This window comes from Dendrobium catenatum, unplaced genomic scaffold, assembly GCF_001605985.2.
Source record: "Dendrobium catenatum unplaced genomic scaffold, ASM160598v2 fragScaff_scaffold_1413, whole genome shotgun sequence".
Taxonomy (NCBI): Eukaryota; Viridiplantae; Streptophyta; class Magnoliopsida; order Asparagales; family Orchidaceae; genus Dendrobium; species Dendrobium catenatum.
Window position 1 is genome coordinate 212,973 of NW_021319875.1, and position 19,873 is coordinate 232,845.

The 19,873-nt window shown below is 33.7% G+C and overlaps 1 protein-coding gene across 1 annotated transcript; it reads left to right on the top strand.

Moving 5' to 3' along the window:
* Window positions 1-430: 430 nt before the first annotated feature.
* Window positions 431-16,926, top strand: LOC110094895. The gene is made up of 10 exons (XM_020820233.2): window positions 431-609; window positions 2,350-2,442; window positions 2,920-3,038; window positions 4,864-5,645; window positions 5,723-7,011; window positions 7,223-7,302; window positions 15,844-15,933; window positions 16,019-16,092; window positions 16,212-16,347; window positions 16,474-16,926. The coding sequence occupies exons 1-10, from the start codon at window positions 525-527 to the stop codon at window positions 16,555-16,557; spliced, it is 2,832 nt and encodes a 943-aa protein (XP_020675892.1). The 5' UTR covers window positions 431-524; the 3' UTR covers window positions 16,558-16,926.
* The last annotated feature ends 2,947 nt before the right edge of the window (window positions 16,927-19,873 follow it).

Below are 19,873 nucleotides of genomic sequence, written 5' to 3' on the forward strand. Positions count from 1 at the left end.
ATTTTACTATAAGCATGTTATATTTGGAAACTTTTTGGTAATCCAAATTATGTATTGAACCTTCTAAATGTGCTTTGGGCCTTCGATTTGGACCCATTTGGGCTCGGATCGAGTTGAATTTGGTGTCGTTGGGTTCATATATCCGAGACGATCAGTTCGACTATAAGTTTGCTGAAATCGGAGTTTATTTGGTCGATATGTTTACATGAAACATCATTATTTTGATCGAAGAGAAAAAGGCATCGACATTTTTGAACAAAAGTAGCAAGCTTTTACTGTTTGGGCCTTAATAAGCCCAATTATCAGAGGCCAACTCATATGTGGATTTAGAACCGAAAGTTTAGTTGGGCTGGGCTGGCCCAGACACGTCTGAGGCGTCTGCAACATCAATCCGTTCATTTTGCGGGCATATGCAATCCAATAAATTTCAGGATCTATTCTCTTTCGGCGGCAACTCGTCTTCCCCCATTTGAAACCCTAAATCCCTAATTGACTAATCTTAGTTGTTCTCCATAGGCGATTCGATGGGAAAGAGAAAGGAGCGCCGCCTCGCGGCTATGAGCGCTACAAATCGAAGAGTGAAACTCGATCTCCTTGCTGAACCCTCTGGTAATATGAATTTTTTCTTTTCATGGCTAGGGTTTTCGAGAGAGTAGGCTTCTGTGATTAGTTATATGCCAGGATAAGGCGTCACGTATGATCTTGAATGATTCATATTTATACGATACTTTTTTTTATATATATTGATGCTGCCACTTTGTTAATTGTTCCCAAGGTTTTCAAACGATTGAATTGTTTGTGTTATACAAATTTTCCACTATAATCTGACTTTTTTGCTCGCATGCAGCCTAAATAATTCTTGCAAGTTCTTATCCAAAACTGTAGTTCATTTGTATCACTATAAATAAATCTGTCCATATATTCTTTTGGTTTTATTTCTTTGCTGCCGGTTTTGCTTTTGTTGTCGGAAATTGATAAATTATTTATCCTTTGTGTTCTGTGACCTGAAGACAAGGGCCCAGTTTCATCATCACAGTTAATTTTCTTTCATGACCAATATTTTGCACAACAATAGAGGTCTTGTATTTTTGATCCTTCTGCAAATTGGTCATTAAGTTCATTTTATGAGCATGCTAGCAAGCATCCTATTGCAATGGCTATTACATCCAAAACACTTCGTTTTGTTGTTGTGGTAAACATATCCGACACTGTGGAGCTTTCATTTATAATAATAATGTGGCGCTGATAGAAGTTTAGCGTATTTATTAGATATTGAAGATTGTTTAGCTATTGTTTTAGAATTTACAATAATTGAAAATTCTTGATATATTGGACCACTGTTTCTATGGTTGCTTACAATTTCTCTATTATTATGATTTTTTGGGAAGTTTGTGCTTCAAATTACTTTTGTTGTTCCAAGCTCAATACTTGTGTTCAAATTGAAGAATGTTTATATATGCAAAACCCTACAAATTTTAAGTTTTTTATAATATATTAACTTCATTCATAGCTTCTTTATTATCAATTCACATTTTGTTCGGCTCATACTATCTTTTTGTGCCTTGAAGATGTACTGTTTCCCTTAAACCCCTGCAAATTTTTAAGTATCAAATGTATGTGCACCTTTTGTGACATATTTTAGTATTTATCAATTTTAGGAATATGATTAATGTGTATCCCCATCATGTTCGAACTTATTTTGTATTTTCTTTGCTATTTGAGTGGTGTGGGATTCCAGAGCTGAAATTAGAATTATATGTAAACTTGGATTTTTCACTGGAGGTCAGTAATCCCACAAAACTGGAATCAAAATTGATTCTGAACTTTGTATCGTACTACAAGAAAAATTTTCTTATGCCAATCTCTATATCTTGCAACTTTGACTGATTTTCTTTTGACTTGGTTTAAAATTTCTTACTTCGATATGAACAGGAATAAGTTATTGCATTGTTCATGTTGAGTGATACTGATATTTGACTTGAAATTGAAAACAACGATTTTTAACAAAGTGTGAAGTTCCTGAGCGTAGTTTGTTTTTTTAGTCATAGATATACCTAATTTTAGCCATCAAACATTGATAAACATGTTCCTTTAAACCAAGAGGAAGTAATAAACTAGCTTAGTTAGTACTACAGTTCTGTTAGTTTTTAATTTTCTTTACGTGCCTTTGTATATGCATCTTAGAGTCTATAGTTTATACCTCTGTAGTTATAGAATGTGTTTAAAATGTCATATTAGTGCGAATCATCATTATTAAGCTAACATTTCATGTTGTGTTCAAGATATTTCTTGATGCGTTTTCTGCTTAATTTGAAAAAATTCTAACATTATGCATTGTTTTTACTGCAGAGGAGGCAGTGTGCAATTCTATTAATGAGGAAGCTGGAGTGAATCAAGAACAAGATCATTCTGCTAGTGTTCCTTCTTCACCATCTTCCTCAGGTGGGTTCCATCAATTTCTCTTCAAAGGACTATATAGAGAAGATATCCCTGCACAACATATTTTTGGTGGAAATTTGGAAATACTGCAAACGATTTGTTGCATGCACCAAGATTTTGGTTTTGAGACTGTAGGGTGGCTGAGGTCTAAGGAATGTTCATAGTTGTTACAGATCAAGCTGCCACCATGAATAATACTTAATGACATTTTTGGCAGCATCTTGGAGATTTCGGGAGGAATTGTGGCCTTCTTGGTTCGTATGTTTTCATCTTTTTTTGGTTTCTACCTGGCTAACATTCATATTCATCTTATTTTCAGGTGACACGGCATGGTCATTTGCCTAACAAATCATTATTTATAACTTTATTTTATATAGTTATCTATAGTAAAATCCATGCATTCATTGTGTGTTTTTAAACTTGCTTTTCAACTTTTTAGTGAGTTGCTTACAGTTTTACATGATGTTTTTGTGTACTCAGGTCAAAATAAGGAGAATCCGCTGCTCTTGCTTGGACAGTATAGTGATGATGAATTGGATGATGAAGCAAATAAACTGCAGAAAGATGCTGACGACGTGGATTATTCAACTGGTTCAGAGGTAATTATAGCATTCATTTTTTTTGTAGGTAAATGCCTTATTATGGGAATCTTTTTCTTCATCTTTTTGGTTAATTATGTTATTTCTTTCACATCTTATTTATGTTATCTATTTACCTCTCATTTAATTGTATTTATTTTTATTAAATGAGAGATAAATAGGGATTATTATCACACTTAATCTCTAAAATATCTGGAATATTATTCTAGACATGTTGGTGTTCGTGTGGCTAGCATGAAGCAAGATGTGCATATGGGTTTTTTTTTAACCCCTTCTTACATTAGATAACTTCTCTTATGCTGTCTTAATTCTCCACTACAGCTACGTGCACCATGCCACAAGCTCGATATTTTAGAGTATTTAATAAAAATAAGAAATAGCCATACTGAACTATTTTGGTTCTTAACTTCTGATATATCTGTGTCTTTGTGAATCTCAAACCAGCTCACATTGATATACTCTTACATTTTTAGCTTGAATAATTTTGCTTTATTTTCAAACCCAAGAATAACAACTACCCCTCTTCATTAACTAAGGACTATTCTTAAAGAGCATGTTATACCTTTGTCATAATATACATTGAAGTTGAATATTTGTTGTACTAGTTTTGTATCTTTGTATACTTTTTTCATAATTAAATACTCTTAAGTTATAAGATTATATGTTGAGATCACATTCTATTATCCAGTTCTATGTAAGGTGATAAGGTATTTCCTTATCTAATTTCTTATCAAGTGCTTTTATTATTTAATCAAATGAAGTAATTCTGTTGGCTATTTATTGTATTTAATGCCTTGAAAATTGATACTCTAATTTTTTTCTTATTGTTAATTAAAATATCACATGATATATTATTTTAGTTGGTGTAATATCAATTATTTGACTATATTTTTGAAAATAAAGTGATATATCTAGGCATAATAGGGTTAGTTATTTTAGATTCATTATATAGAAGAATGGAGATTTAGATGAGGATATAAGTTCCAGAATCAAGATTTGGTTGGTAAAATGAAGAACAATCTAAGGTGTAATATCATTGAGACTTAAAAGTAAATTTTATAAATTTGTAAGTAGAGATAAGGTAGTGGAAAATATCATTAGTTGGTTTTTGAACATGTATAATTAGGATTGGATAAAATTTGTTGAAAGATTGGGAAGGAATAAAACTGAGCTAATATGACATGCATTGAATTTATTAAAAAGAGTTATGTAGGGTATATTTATGACACTCAACATAAATAAATGAAAAATGAAGCTTCATAAAATGATGTCTTATGTTGTGTAGTGTAGCCTGGCATATGGTATATAGTTTATATTATAGTATAGTATAGTATAGCATATGTTATAGTATATAGTATTATATGGTGCAGTGTAGTTTAATATTATATATAGTGTAATATAAAGAATATAGTTTAGTATATAGTACATCATATAATATTTTATATGGTATTTCATAGTAAAGTAGATAATTTAGTTAGTGTATTATAGTATGTGTTGTTTTTGTATTATATTGGTTCAAATATATTTCTGCTGCTATAGTGCTTCAGTTTTACTGTATATGCTGTTTTTGGCTGCAAAAAATTCATTTAGTTTTTCATGCATTTGCACTTACGTGATAAGCATCTTCCTAAAATTTTTGAACCACCCCTAGCTTGGTCGTACTTTTTGATTTCATCCTTTCTTTTTGCGACTAAAATGAAGCGATCATCTTGCATTATAATTTCTGAAGCTCAGAGTGTAGTTTTCTCCATTGTGAAAATATTGCTCATCTACCATGTTTTCTTTTTTTTTGTGTCTCTTCCTTAACACGTAGTTTCCTTTCCAGGGAAAGGAGCATGCAGTTGTAACTGAAGATTTAGGAAGTAACAAGGACGAAGTTATTGAAGATAGCACTTGTAAACAAGAGTTGGATCAAACTGGCAGTCCTAAAGAATTGAAGGCCAATGATACCGAAGCTATTAAAAATGCTTGTGTTGATATTGAGCACTGTGAAACTGAACTAATTTCTCAGACTTCTGTAGCTGAGCCATCTGAGAATCAAGCTAATGGTCATGTAAATGAACACTGGAAACTGGTGTTGCACGAGGAAAGCAATCAATACTATTACTGGAACACTGTGACAGGAGAGACCTCATGGGAGGTGCCTGCAGGTCTGGCTGTTGATGCACAAAACACAGATGAACAAAGTGTATGTTCTGCTATTGAAGAAAAAGGGGCTAATGCTTTGGAAGCGCATACTTCTAGTGCTGAAAACGTTGATTTGGAAATCTATGGTCAAGTTCTTGGTGCTGATGTGCATGAAACTAACAATATCATCTCCAAAGAGACTGAGGGATATGAAAACATAGAATTGAAGACTGCGAAGGTTTTTGATAGCAGTCAAAGTATTGAACAGTATTACACTGACAATGTTACTGCATCTTATAGCAATTTTTCTGGGTATTCAAACCTCTCAGATCATATTGGGTTGCATCATGCATTGGATAATGAAGAGAAGGATGCTGATCTGTCAATACATTGTGATCGCCATGCAAGTGAAGATGCTCATGCTTCACAGCTGGTGCAATATGGTGAAGCTTTACTGCAGAAGTTGGACATGCTGCACAGGTATTACTTTTTTTTTTCCCTATCTGGTATCTTCTTTTTTATCAATCTATTTTGAATTTTAATGTGTATTATGCCAGGTCTGATCAATGGCTTGAAGGATATGAAGGGATCAGAAAAGAGATTGATATCAGATTATCTGATTGCAGAGCACTTTCATCATATGGTTCATCCTTGCTTCCCTTTTGGTGGCATACTGAAGTACAATTGAAGCAAATTGAATCTGCAATAGACAAAATTGAAGCTTCCGTTCCAGTTCAAACTGAAAATTTCAGTGATTTGAAGGCCGGGCAAATGGCTCCTCTAGAAGGTTCATATTCTGAAGTTACTGAGGAGCACAAAATTACTGTTACTTCTGAATTTGTAAAGGATATGACCAAAAATGAGAATGCTAGTACTGAAAAGGCTTCTCCAATAACTGATTTTAAGTCGCAAGGAAGTGAGCATCAACCAGAGATTGTTCCGGAGGTCAACCTGCTTCCTGATTCTTCTAATGCTGCACCTTCATTAGTTGATAATACTGAAGAAGATATGGACGTTGAAATGGAGGTTGATGAAGAAATTCCCTATTCGCCAACATCCATAACTGCATGTCCAAACCCTTCAGAACAGTTTTTTCAGATTAATCTGCCATCATCACAGTGCCCTTCAACTCTGCCAAATGAATCCAATGTTCCTCCTCCAGAAGAGGAGTGGATTCCACCTCCACCTCCTGAGGTTGAACCACTTCCACCTCCACCACCTCCTGAGGGTGAATCGGATCCTCATCCTGAAGAACCATTAGCACACTTTCCTCCATCTTATACTGAGACAACGTCCTATCCTTTTCCAGATCAATATAATGTGGGATACCACATTCCAGCTTATGGCTTTTATACTACCACAGGTTCTGAAGTCTCTAATGGCAATTACTATGGTATTGTTGGAGGCAGTCAGCTCATTGAATCAGAAACACCAGGTTACTATGATGAGCCTCAAGCTCCAAGTGTTTTACCAGAAGTGGCTTCTAGTGTTACCCCAGTTGGGTCCGCAACATACTATGATGTTGCAAATGTGTCTATTTCTTCTGGACCCGTGTTAAGTAGCATAGGGCCCTCTGCATTCTATGTGGAATCAAGTGCTGTTAATTATCAGGATATGGCTCCTGTTAGCGTTCATGCGGCAACTGTCGATCTTCCTGTAGATTCTCTAGACAATTATCTACCCAAGGCAAGTAAGGAGTCTCAAGTAAGAACTTTACAGGCTTTATCCGGCCTATCATCTGTTCAAGCTTTGGTAAGTTCATCAGAAAATGATAGGAGTTTAGATGCTCAATCTCCAGCTTCTTCAAAGAATGAATCTGTTAAGCCGGTTCAACCTGAATCAAAAGGCATGCCTTATAAATCATCTTTGACAATTTTGTTGTTTTTTAAAGATGCAATTCTGAGTTGTTGTGCTTATTTTTATGATGCGTCTATCAAAACTCTCAATTGGAATATATAGCCTGCTTGAAGGCTTTCTCCTTGTCTTACTATAGTTCATAATGCTTGTGAAGTTTCATTTCTCTCTAAATATAACCATTATCTTTTAATCTCTTTCAGTTGTGCGCAGCAAGAAGCGAGCGGTTGCTGTTGCTCCAACTCTGAGGTCTAATAAGAAAGTTTCCAGTCTTGTGGATAAGGTAAGTTAACTTTGTGCGAAGAGAGTAGTGCTTAGTTGCTTAGACTCATATTTAAGGTTCTATTCTTTCAAATATTATTCGTATATGAGGAATAGTGGTTGCAATGCCATTATATATCCTGAAGTTAATGAAAGTTCACGGATTTCATTTTAGTTTGCTGCACGTTGCTATTTTCCACAAAACAGCCCTCTGCATGTATCATTTTTTTGTCCATTTCTGGTGACAAATGGATAGAAAGAATATAACATAGAGAAACATAATTGATATGATCTGCATTTTGTCAAACCAACGAATTTTAAAATTAAAATATAATCCATAATTTTAGGGTTCAAATTTACTAATGTGGGTCTATGAAAGGATGCTGCTCTCGGGGTTAAAATGCAAAGGGTACGATCACACTTTCCCGTATGGCAAAATGGTCGTATCTCTTTACACTTTACGTAAGCAGATCAATGGAAGAGCATATGAGATTATACTTATGATTATCTATGGAGAATAGTAGCTTTCGCCTGCATATTTTGATGAATAATAATATATATGATCCCATAATCATGAGAATGCCCCCATTCGATACATCAACTTGAATGAGGTTTATTTAATTTGGGTGTCAGTTTCTCACGGAGGCAAGCCCCTATAGTTAATTACATATAAAGACCCTGGCCTAAGAATATTCTCGATTAGGGATGCTATTTTATTCTCTTCTTGGTTTGGTGCATATAGAGTTTTCTATGTTCATCTAATCCAAAAGCGATAAACTCTTCTCTTCATCTTTAATGAATATTAGATTTTTAAAATATACAAAAATTTGAGTTTAGAAGATCAAATACTCATTTAACATCTGAAGAAGAAACTATAGATCTAGAATTTATTTAAGATTTAGAGAAAATACATTGAGGGGTGTACAATCTTGACTTATATTTGCTTGGAGTGAGATGTCAGCTAACATCATAAAAACAATTAATCGCCTTATGAATGTAAGATAGGATGACTCTAATACTTGGGAGTCAAGAATTTTAATTTAGAGATTCAAATGATGATTGTATAATATGTAAATAAATCTAGCTAGCGTCATATATTATGATGCATGAGACAAATGCATAAAGAAAAATATTTTATTCTTTTATTTGGAACATATACAATCCGAGGTCTGCAAGTAAGGTGGTCAAGCTCCACCATAACATGCTTGGATTTTTAAACCTATGAATTTAAGTTCAAATGCGTTTGCTTTCTTTTCTCTAGCTCCAAGCCTTCTATAGGATTCCAAAAGAGATTACCCCTCACAGGGTAGGGAGTTATCTTTTGGAGCCCTAGTTGTTTATGTAAGCAAACATCTTTAAATTTTTTACAACCTTTGAAATTGAAATGTACAAATATATAATGAGCTCTTTGCAATTTACATCCAATCCTAGATACATTATAATTTGAATCTTTACTTTTACAAGTGTCCTAGTTACATTCTATTTTGAATTTTTGCTTTAGCAGCAATGGTATGATGTATGCATGCAAGCAGAGTGCACTATGAAGTAAGGTGTGTAAAAATGCATGAGTATGACATTTAGAGTACATAAAATAAATAAAAACACAAAGGAGATCCTCCAAACCAAGCTAGTCGCATCACACCAAATACATTATGTCCTAACTTAAGATTAGATTCGGTGGTCCTAACAAATAAATTTTGCATATGAAAAAGATAGTGTGTGTTTGGTATGACTTGGGAGTTGGGAAGCTTGATGTTTAACTTATTTAAATTTAAGGTTATTTGTTGGTTGTAGGTTAATGGAGATTTTAATTTAATTTTAAGTTTTAATATTTTAAGATTTTATTAATTAAATTTAGAATGTTTTATTTATTTGCGTTATTTTATTTTATATTTTAAAGAATCATATTAATTGTTGGCTTCAAAGTTTAAAAGTTATTAACTCAAGTCCTAAAGCTCATAATTGTAATGTTATCATTACTCCGTAAATGATATGATTGGTTGCATAGAAGCATTGCATTTAAATTATGTGTTTTAATTTTTAAGAGCTTTCAATTCAATAAACATTTGTCTTCCTAAATGGAGTCAAGCTTAAGATTACAAGATTGAATAATGAATTTCTTTGTTAAATCAGGGATGCTAGGTTTATTCAACATCTTTGGGGTTAAGTTAATAGCCTCATAAGCTCGAGTTGCCCAACAATTATCCATTTGTTTTGGTTTGATTATTGATTATTGATTTGTAATTAATTTATTTAATTAATAAATTATAGATTTATAATATTTATAGTTTAATACTTATATTCTTTCACTTCCTTTGTGTTGTTGCCACAACAGGCATGGCGACCAAGATTGATTATTTAAAATTTATTAAGGATCCATAAAAATCCAATGCTGTTATGCTCTCCAAAGAAATCAACATAAAGTTAATAAATTTATTTAATAAAATCAAGTTGAATCGGATGAATTATAAAATTTTATTTAATTAAGTTAATTAAGATTTGTTTATTATTCAATGATTTTTATTTTGATTTATTTAAATTTTTAAAGATTTATTTAAGTTTTAAATAAAATTTTAATTAATGTGTTATGATTATTTAAATATAGTTTTTTTAAAATTTATTTAAAGTTTCATCTTATTCTTTTATTTAATTTTTATTGATTTGTGTTTCATTTATTTAATTTTAATTTATGTTTAGTTTTTTTTTAATTTATGTAATTGGGATTCATTAATATCATTCATTCGCTTTAGGTTGATTAGGTTTAATTCATTTATGTTTAACTATTTTATTTCATTTTATTAAGAAAATTATTTTATTTCATTTATTTAGAATTATGCACATTATGCTATAGGAAAAATCAAGAAAGAATGTTTCTAAGTGTAGGTGATAAATCAAAAACTACGCAACCTTAAGCGTGTCACTAACGAGTGAAGTTCTAATCACTGGCGGGTTAGTGGGGTTGAAAAATTAAATACAGGTTTACTACAAAGATCTAAAGTTTAGAAAATCTATTCACATGCAGAGCTTTGGAGATCTAGGGGCATTAAGTTTTAGATAGGTTACCTCGTCGAAGCAAGTCAACGATGCAACGAATTGGCGCTCGCCTTACAAAGGCGATATGGAGGGAGGAGTAAGCCCAAGCTCATTATCTAAGTCTCTCCGCATTTCCTCACAGAGGTAGGTGTGAGAATTTCATGTACTTTAACTTTTGAATTAATTTGTATACGAAACTCGTAGGTATTATTAAAAAATAATCATGCATGTAAACAACACATGTAACGTATTTATAAAATTTTGTAAATGAATAAATTCTAACAATGCCTTAAATATCATATTACAATACATTTATAAAACATCTTTCAATTAAAAGGATCTTTAACTATAAATTGATAATTACAATTAACGATGTGATAGAGATGGGTCATAGGAAGGCCGCATTTTAATGTGATCAAACCATCCAAGGCAACTCTCTAATCTTATCTTCCATTTGAGCTACTCCAACATTTTCACGTATATGCCCATTTCGTATTATGTCTCTCAAAGTAAAGCCACTTATCCACCTGAGCATCCTCATCTCTGCAACACTTAACTTAATATTATGCTTCTCTTTTAATGGTCAACATTCTGCACCATAAAGCATTGTATGTCTCACCACAATCATAAAGAATTTTCCCTTAAGTTTAAGGGGGACTTTTTTTATCACATAAGTCTAATGCATTCATCCACTTCAACTATCCAACTTGAATTATGCTAATAATTTATCCATCTATTTAACAATCACTTAATTTGAACCATAGTTGTAAATGGCGCAAAATAACGTGCGCCATGGAGCACAGCGCGACGCACCTACAGTGACATGTTCATGGCGAGGCGCATGTGTTTAAAATAACGCGCACTATTTGTGCCACATGTGAGCCATGGCGCATGGCGCACGGCGCAAAATAGCGCGCCAACTTGATTTTAAATTTTATTATACTTATGAATATTTTTTACAAGAATTTACAACTTAACAGGTATGATTCTTATTGATTGCTACTTGAAGTGTTTCACTAACAACTATGGTTTAGAAGCGTCCACCTCTTAAAATTAAAAAAAATGCTCAGTACCGTTAGGTACATGCTCGGTACTGTTAGGTACATGCTCGGTACTGCTAGGTACATGCTCGGTACCGCTCGGTACATGCTCGGTACCGCTCGGTACCGCTCAGTACATGCTCGGTACATGCTCAGTACTGCTCGGTATCTTTCCATACGAACGACTTACGAACTTTAAAAATAAGCAGAACTTCAAAATTACCATTACAAATAAAATTTGTTCCGGGGGCACTGCCCTCGGAAACCCCCGCAAGGGTGCTGCCCCTTGACCCCGTGCCCTGACTGGGCAGGTCGAACTCCGCTAGGGGGCAGTGCCCCCTTAGACCCCTGACAGTCCGGCATATTGTTGTATTCATCATCTTTAGTAATAGTTGTTAGTGTTAGTCTGCTTCTTTATGAGTTCATGCTTTGTATACGTTTTTTTCATGAGTGCATGCTTTGATTGGAAGACATTGGACTCTATAGAAGAGGAGGAAGGGGTGAGGACTTTAAATGTGAATTCTTGTCTCTTGGATAGACTGTCTTTCATTTTTAATGATATTTCATTTTCATGCTTATTATTTTATAATTCTTATATAGTTTGCGTCATGTTCAAAATGACGCACGCCTCGCCATGCGCTATGCGCCATGGCTCCAAAGGGACCTTTGCGCCATTGTGCGCCATTCGCCGTTAACATGTATGCTTTGAACAATAGACCCAAAATATTTAAAACATGCACTCTCATTAATGACTTGATCTCCCAAAATCACAAACCCTTAACTCGATCTATTACTACTAAAATTATACTCCATATATTCAGTTTTAGATCAACTCAAACGGAAACCTTAAAACTCTAAGTTTGACCTCCATACTTCAAATTTACCTTCAACTCTCTCTAGTCTTATCAATAAAATAATATACCAGCAAAAAGCATACACTAGGGTACAACATCTTGCAAATGTCTTGTGAGAACATCCATGATTAAATAAAAAATATATGAGCTTAAGGCTGATCCTTGATTTAATCCAACAAAAAATAGGAAAATACTTGGTCAAACACTCAAACCACCTTGTGTTTGAACACAAGTAACAACACATGCATACACATCCCTAATGACTTGAATATATGTATTATTAAATCTTTCATTTTTTAGAACTTTCCATAGCACTTCTCTTAAAACTTTATCATATGCTTTCTCTAAATCAATAAATATCATATGAAGATCTTCCTTATTCTTTCTATGCTTATTCATCAAATCTCTCAACAAATGTATAGCTTCTATTGTAGACATACCTGGTATGAATCCAAATTCATTTTGAGAAACATTAGTATCACGCCGTAACCTATGCTCCATAACTCTCCCAAAGTTTTAAAGTATGAAACATTAACTTAATTCCTCTATAATTCGTAAAATCTTCTGCATCACTTTTTTTCTTAAGAATAGGAATATAAACACTCGTTCTCCACTCATATGATATTTTTTAGTCTTCAAAATAATATTAATAAGTTTAGTAAGCTAAGAAATTCCTTCGTCTTCTAAGCATTCCACCCTATTCGAATATCATTAGGTCTCATAGTTTTTCCGCGCTTCATTTTCATTAAAGTTTATCTAATTTTGTTTTTAGTAATATGCCGATAAAAACAAAAATTTTTATTTTCATTTAGGATGTTAGGGTCACTAAAGTCGATCGTATTCTCATAATCTTCATTGAAAAAGTTTAGCAAAATATCTCATTCAGCTTTGCTGAATATATCCTTAAAAAGGAAAAAAAACTTTTGATTTTCATCCTTATTGCACTTCACTTGTACTAAATCCTTATTACTATTATCTCTTTGTTTGGCTAACTTATATGTATATCTTTAGCATTCCTTAGTTTCTAATTATTATATAAACATTCAAAGATAAAGTCTTTGCATCATATATTGCTTTCTTAGATTCCTATGGGTCACTCCATATCTTTCCCAATTATCAGAGTTTTATATTTAAACTAATTTTTATTACAAATATTCTTATTTTTTTAATATTTTCTTGCACATTTTGATTCCACCACCATTTGTTTTTATTATTAGGAGCTTTGCCCTATGATACTCAAAGCATATCTTTTGCAATATTCTTAATGTCAGAACTACTACAGATCTCCAAAATAAAACATAACTTTCACCACATTTGCTTCAACCAACTTTCACATTCCGGTTGATATTTAAGTTCTAAAAGAAATGCAGGATATTTCAAACATAAAACTTGAACAAAAATCACTCACAAATTTAAAATAACAAGGGATTCTCCGACTCTTCAAGCTATAAAATTGAGTCTCATTATTTGAGTATGTAGTTGGTGTGCATGGCAAAGTAAAGAAATTAGCATATATATATATATATATATATAGGCACACACAAAAATGAAGAAGTCCAATCATGTTGTCAATGTTGCAAGAATCTTCATGGGATGGCCGCCTGTGCATTATGAGTTGTGAGCTCATAAGTTGCTGGGTTTGGTGTTTCCATATCCATAGTCTTGCCGAGCAGGTGGAGTAATTCGCGAATGAGGAATCACCTCTTATGTTTCTTCCTCAAGTTGTCGTGATTGGTCGCATGGGCATCACAATCAAGAGGCAAATGGATTGGGTTATCTGTTTCTTGCTTGGTTTCGTGGACAACAATAGCTCATTCATTGTTTGATTGCGTGTGGCTGCGGGAGCAAAGCCGGCGGCTAGGTGGTAGCTGGGTCAGTCGGCATTTAGAGAGGAATTACTGGTTTAGAGTGCTACAGTTGGGTTTGTTTGATTAAGGGCCATAAGGATGTAGGGAGGAGATGGGCTGAGTGGCCGGAGCTCGGCGTCTAGTGTGAGAGCCGGGTCAGAGTTGTCTCGGCCGGCCGTAGGAGGGCGGCAGCCTTAAGCGGGTCGGGTCGGAGCTCGCTGGGGCTAGCGTTGGTCGACGGTCGGGTATGATTGTGTGAGTTTGCAGAGAGGCTGGCGGGAAGATGGCCGTCGGTTGGGGGGGGGGGATTGGGTCAGGGTGGGCATGAGGTAGCTAAAACAGAGGTTGTGGTCAGATCGCCGCACGATTTCGGAGGTTGGGTAGGGACGGAGGAAGAGTGCTTGATTTTGAGAGCTGGGAGTCCAGAGCATGAGTGCCACTGTACATGAAATCGAGAGATGAAGAGACGAAGAGAAGGGTAGAGGGGCAGCCACCTGAGCTCTTTTGTATGAGAGAGAGAGTTCCAGAGCTTAGCTGTATATGAATCTTCCCTTTTTCTTTTTACGTGAAGGAGAGAGATTCCCAATGCATGTGGGAGAGATGTTTCGGGTCTGGAGCTCTTATGAGAGTTGTGAATGAGTGTCCTGTCCATGAAAAAAAAAAATGAGTCCCCTTTTGCCTTTTGTTGTGTGTATTAGAGAGATTATTTTTTTTCTTGAGTTGTCTGTTGTTCTGTGTGAGTGTTTGAGAGAATTCAAAGCTTTTTTTTCCTCTTGTTTTATATGTGAAAGAGAGGTGTGAGAGCAAATTTTTTTTTTTCTTTTTTAGATGGCTATACGTATAATGTGAGGGCTTAAGAGGGATGAGAGTTTTTTTTTTCTTGTGTCTTATATGAATGGGGTGGGATAATGAATTGATTATGGATGACCTAAGATGAGTGTGATAAAATTTATTTTATTCAATATTTTATTACATATATGTGAATAATCTAAATGATATTTAAATAATTATTTTAGTAGTATTTAAATGTTAATTTAAATAGTAGTTTAATTAATACTCAAAAGATCATATAATATTTGAATTATTTAAATAATATTTGAATTATTATTTAAATAATATTCAAATGATTATTTAAATCTTGTTTACCATTATTTAAGTAATATTTAAATTATAAAATAATACTCAAATGATTATTTAAATAGTGCTTACCATTATTTAAATAATATTTAAATTATACTCAATTATTATTTAAATAATATGGTGAAATCTATTCAACATTCTCGATACGACACAGATGAAACTCGATCCAGACATGGATGAGCTTATTTGGAAGCTCTCATCGATCCGGATGCGCTCACGTTGTCTATTTTGCAAAATGAGGCCCAAATCAAAAGATTTTGTGCACGTAATGAACATGTGCGTTAGAGGCGCAAAGTCATGTAAAATAAATACACTAAATCAGCGTTGACCCGATCACATATGTTTTAGGACAAAATAGATGACAACATGATTGAAAGGAGTACATCCTTAGGTCGATGATGAATTGAGGTAAATTATGCTACTTGATCTTTCATCAAACATAATGGTGCAACTCACAAGATGGTGGATTAAACTACCAAATGCAAGTGATAAGACTCTGCAAGTGGCTGATGCCAAAAAAGAGGTCAACAACTAATAGGAGAAACACACTCTGTTGTATATGTATAGATATAAATTGTATAGATACGAGGAGAGTTTATGATTGTAATGACTGAACTTGACTCCTGGTTACCTTAATTTCTTTTTACAGTGGATGGCTGCGAAAGAAGAGCTGCATGGTGAGGAGGAACCTGAGAACGCTCTAGAGATTCTAGAAAAGAAACGTCAGAAAGAGATAGAGGTTTGCACCACTTAATTTCTGTATCTCTATTCTCCACTGACAACTCTTTTAACTTTATTAGTGATTAATGGTCTTATAAATGTAGGAATGGCGTGCTCGTCAGTTTGCTACCGGAGAAGCCCAAGATAATGCAAATTTTGTTCCTTTGGGTGGTGACTGGTATTCTTCTTTTGACTTGAGACCTTAAGCATCGACACTCATTGAACTTCTAATTGCAAAATTATATGTTGAGATAATGGCTTCCATGGATGGAATTATTTATTTTGTCTATGAAACAGGCGAGAACGAGTGAAACGTAGGAGAACAGCTAAAGTAAGAGCCGAAGATGCTCAAACATCAACAGCAGTGATTGAGAAAGAGAAAAAACAGCCTGATCTAGCTGAACTCACCAAAGATCTTCCTTCGGGTTGGCAGGTTTGTGCATGCCAATTCACCAACTACTCGTCTTTTTAGCTTTCTTAGTGTTGAGCCAAAAAAAAAAAAAGAAGCGTAGAAATCAAGACGTGAAGAATTGACAGTTCATTTTAACTACCTCTACAGGCCTACTGGGATGATTCGACAAAGCAATTCTATTATGGAAATCAGACCACCGCAGAGACGACATGGAACAGGCCGACAAGATGAATTCTCGCTCCTATTGACCACCTGTGAGCGTCTTCTTTAACGAATTCCTCTCTTTGGCGCCGATGACCTTGTTGTTGATGCATCACCTGATTATAATTCTGTACAATATAGTTTAATTATTATCATCTCTTGTCCTTCACGTTCCCTCCATTAACACATGTTATGTTTATTTGTCTTCTTTGCATTATATTTTGTTTTTTTTTTGTGCTTATTGTTTGGTTGTTCTTCTAAGCCCCACTCATTTAGGATATGTAAAGAATTCAGTTTCTTAATTTGTATTGTCTTGTTAGTTAGCCTTTGAGGTATATCTGACTCTAAGCATAAGGTCTTCTCCAGTCATAGTAAATCCACTAGTTTTGATATTGCAAATTTGTCTCGTTATTTATTAATGCGTTGGTTTCGGCCTTCTGATTCATTAATTGTTTTCCTTTCAGTATATCTGCTCGCTCAACTTAAACACTCTCGAAGTTTACTCGAATCGATCCCATCTTCAAAATATAACGATCTCAAACTTCTCCTTCTTCAATCCTACTTCATAAGAAAAAACAAAAATACTATTTTGATAGAAATTGTAAAAAGAATTCCTATGTATATATACTATTTTAATCGAATCGATCCCATCTTCTACGTAATTAATTATCTTTTGCTGCAAAATATATAAAGGCAATGTTATTATATATATTTATAGTCTATGAATATTTATATTTTAAAAAAATACTATTAATTTTGAACTAGCAAATTCTTCTTCTAGTCGTCTGGATTATAGCATAGATCAAATCATTGAGAATTTGATCATATGTTGAGAATGAAAGATCTGTTGAAATTTTGAAATTTTAATAGGAATTTAATGAATTACGGTAGGAGAATATATGCCTTCTAAATTGACAGGATTTAGATTTACATAAAATTTATGATAAAATTCAATTAGATGAAGCCTAAGTCATCTCTTTCAGCATTAATCTATGCCCTGAAATGGTTTATTATAATTATATGGCATATCATGATATGCTATTTTACTCTATTATTTTACTGTTTGATTTATCATTATTCTTCATGAAGCTTAAAACATAATAGGCCTCTTGTCAGAATAAAATATTGATTAGAAATCAACTTAAAATCTGAAAAAACTAAACTGATATAGTTTTCTTACTTAGATATCAATATATTAATTAATTAATGATCCATTCAAATAAATTAGTTGTGGCGATAATATATCAAGTTCTTAGCTAACATTGATTAAAAGTTTGGAAGGAATGAGAAGTTTTGAAAGGTTGAACAATGGAAAATATTAGTGTTGTTAGTTAGATGTTGACTTTATATATGGTCTCAATTTATACAATGATAACTAAATAATGATTTCTCAGTCATTCTAAACATGTCAAAAAAAAAAAAATAATGATTTCTCAGTCATTCTAAAAAAAAAAAAAAAAAAAAAAAAAAAAAACTTTTTTGTCATGTTTTTCTAGAAAAAAACATTGCTTAAAGAAATTAAAATTACATTCTAAATGCTATTTTGCTCTCGGCAATAGCTTGGCAATTTGTGGTGGATTGTCGATCAAATATTTCATTTGGAGATGGAGAGTGACGGGTTGGATATTTAAGCAGTAGGAGACGATTACGGATTACCAATCTCCAGTTTTGTAGTAGAGGCTTGGTCAAAAAGAGTAACCACAACATCACTAGCTACGAAGGCTAAAGCTCATTATTCAGCTTTCATAGAAGAAATGAGAAACAATAGGTTGCTTTTTAACGCATCGAGATATCAAGGACTACCCAAGAAAAGTACAGTAACAAGTAATTGAACTGTGTCAGTTTAATCTGATGCCCAGTCAAAGTTGGAATAAGCGTGAAGCTCAAAGTTAACTGGTGTCAGACAGATAAACTATAATTCAATGTGCCACATATATAAAACAAAACACGCTTAAGCTACTAATAATGAAGAGTATATGGGTTGTGCATATGTTGACATAACAAAATTTATAATAAATGAGAAGTCCGAGTGAGTGATAGTTAAATATTAGAGTGAGCCAACAAGTTTTTGGTATTGCTGAGGCTATGAAAAAACTGCTGAAATAGCATTAGGTTCAGACAGTTTGGAAGCTTGGGGGCCTTGCATGAGCTTGCAATCCTTCATACAAGTTTTATCTAAAAGTTCTATAGCATGACGGGTTTGATTTAAGAAGATTCCATGTGCAAAAAATAATAACTTGAATGCCAAGAAAATATGATAAAGGATCAAGGTTATGCATGCCGAATCGAGTATGCAAATTGAGTAGAAGACTATCAATAGTAGATTGTTCATTTTCAGTGAGCAAAATGTCATCCACATATAAAAGAATATATAAACAGATACAAACTCGATGATAAAAAATAAACAGGGATCAACATTACTTGTGACAAACCCATAGCCCAATAGGTGAGAGAAGAAGGTAGAGAACCATTGGCGTGCAGCTTTATTAAGTTCATAAAGTGCTTTATGGAGATGACAAACATGATTAAGAAATTTGGGGTCTTGAACTTCGATTGGTTGCTACATAGAAACAATGTCATCAAGTTTGCCATGTAGAAAAGCATTGGAGACATCAGAATGCATAAAGTTCTAAGCTTGATGAGTAATTTCCATAGTGTAGAAGATTCAAATTGTAGGAAATTCCAGAACATGATTGAAAGTGTCATGATATTCATGGCCAAATTCTTGGTTGTAACCTTAGGAACCTAAACAAGCTTTATGTCGAGCCCCAGTCCCATTTGAATTAAGTTTAGTTTTGAATAACCACTTGTAGCTCATAAAATTTTTAGTAGGATGATGTCGAGGAAAAAAAGACCAAGTATCTTGCTGTTATAGAGCTTAAAATCCATTAGACATGGTAGAGCATCAAACTACAGACTTAATGGCCTTGGAAAAATAGGTAGGAGTAGTACTGGGAATTACAAGATGTTGAAGGTTATATATAGTTTTTGGCTTTAGAGAATTAGATTGAAATCTGGTAATCATTGGATGCTTAGGTGGTGTTGGGGGAATAAGAGAGTGATGACGATAAAGTTGGAGCAGTAGAATGAGAAGGAGAGGTTCATCACTAAAGGACTGTGCTAATGTGACAATATATGGTAAATAAGTTGTAGATTATTGTGTTGTAGGAGAATTTTATTTGGTAAATGAGAAGAAATGGACGGGGAATGAGAGATATTGGATAGTAGATATGTGGAGTGATAAGAAAAAGGGGGTTTTACATACATACCACTTTATTTTATGCTATTTACATATCTAACACCCAAAATATTAATATTACATGATTACCACCCATATAACAAATTT

Coding starts and splice junctions, on each gene's coding strand:
- LOC110094895 (XM_020820233.2), top strand. CDS start 525: ATGGGAAAGAGAAAGGAGCGCCGCCTCGCGGCTATGAGCGCTACAAAT. Junction 5,646..5,722: donor AAGTTGGACATGCTGCACAG/GTATTACTTTTT, acceptor GTATTATGCCAG/GTCTGATCAATGGCTTGAAG. Junction 16,093..16,211: donor GTTCCTTTGGGTGGTGACTG/GTATTCTTCTTT, acceptor TCTATGAAACAG/GCGAGAACGAGTGAAACGTA.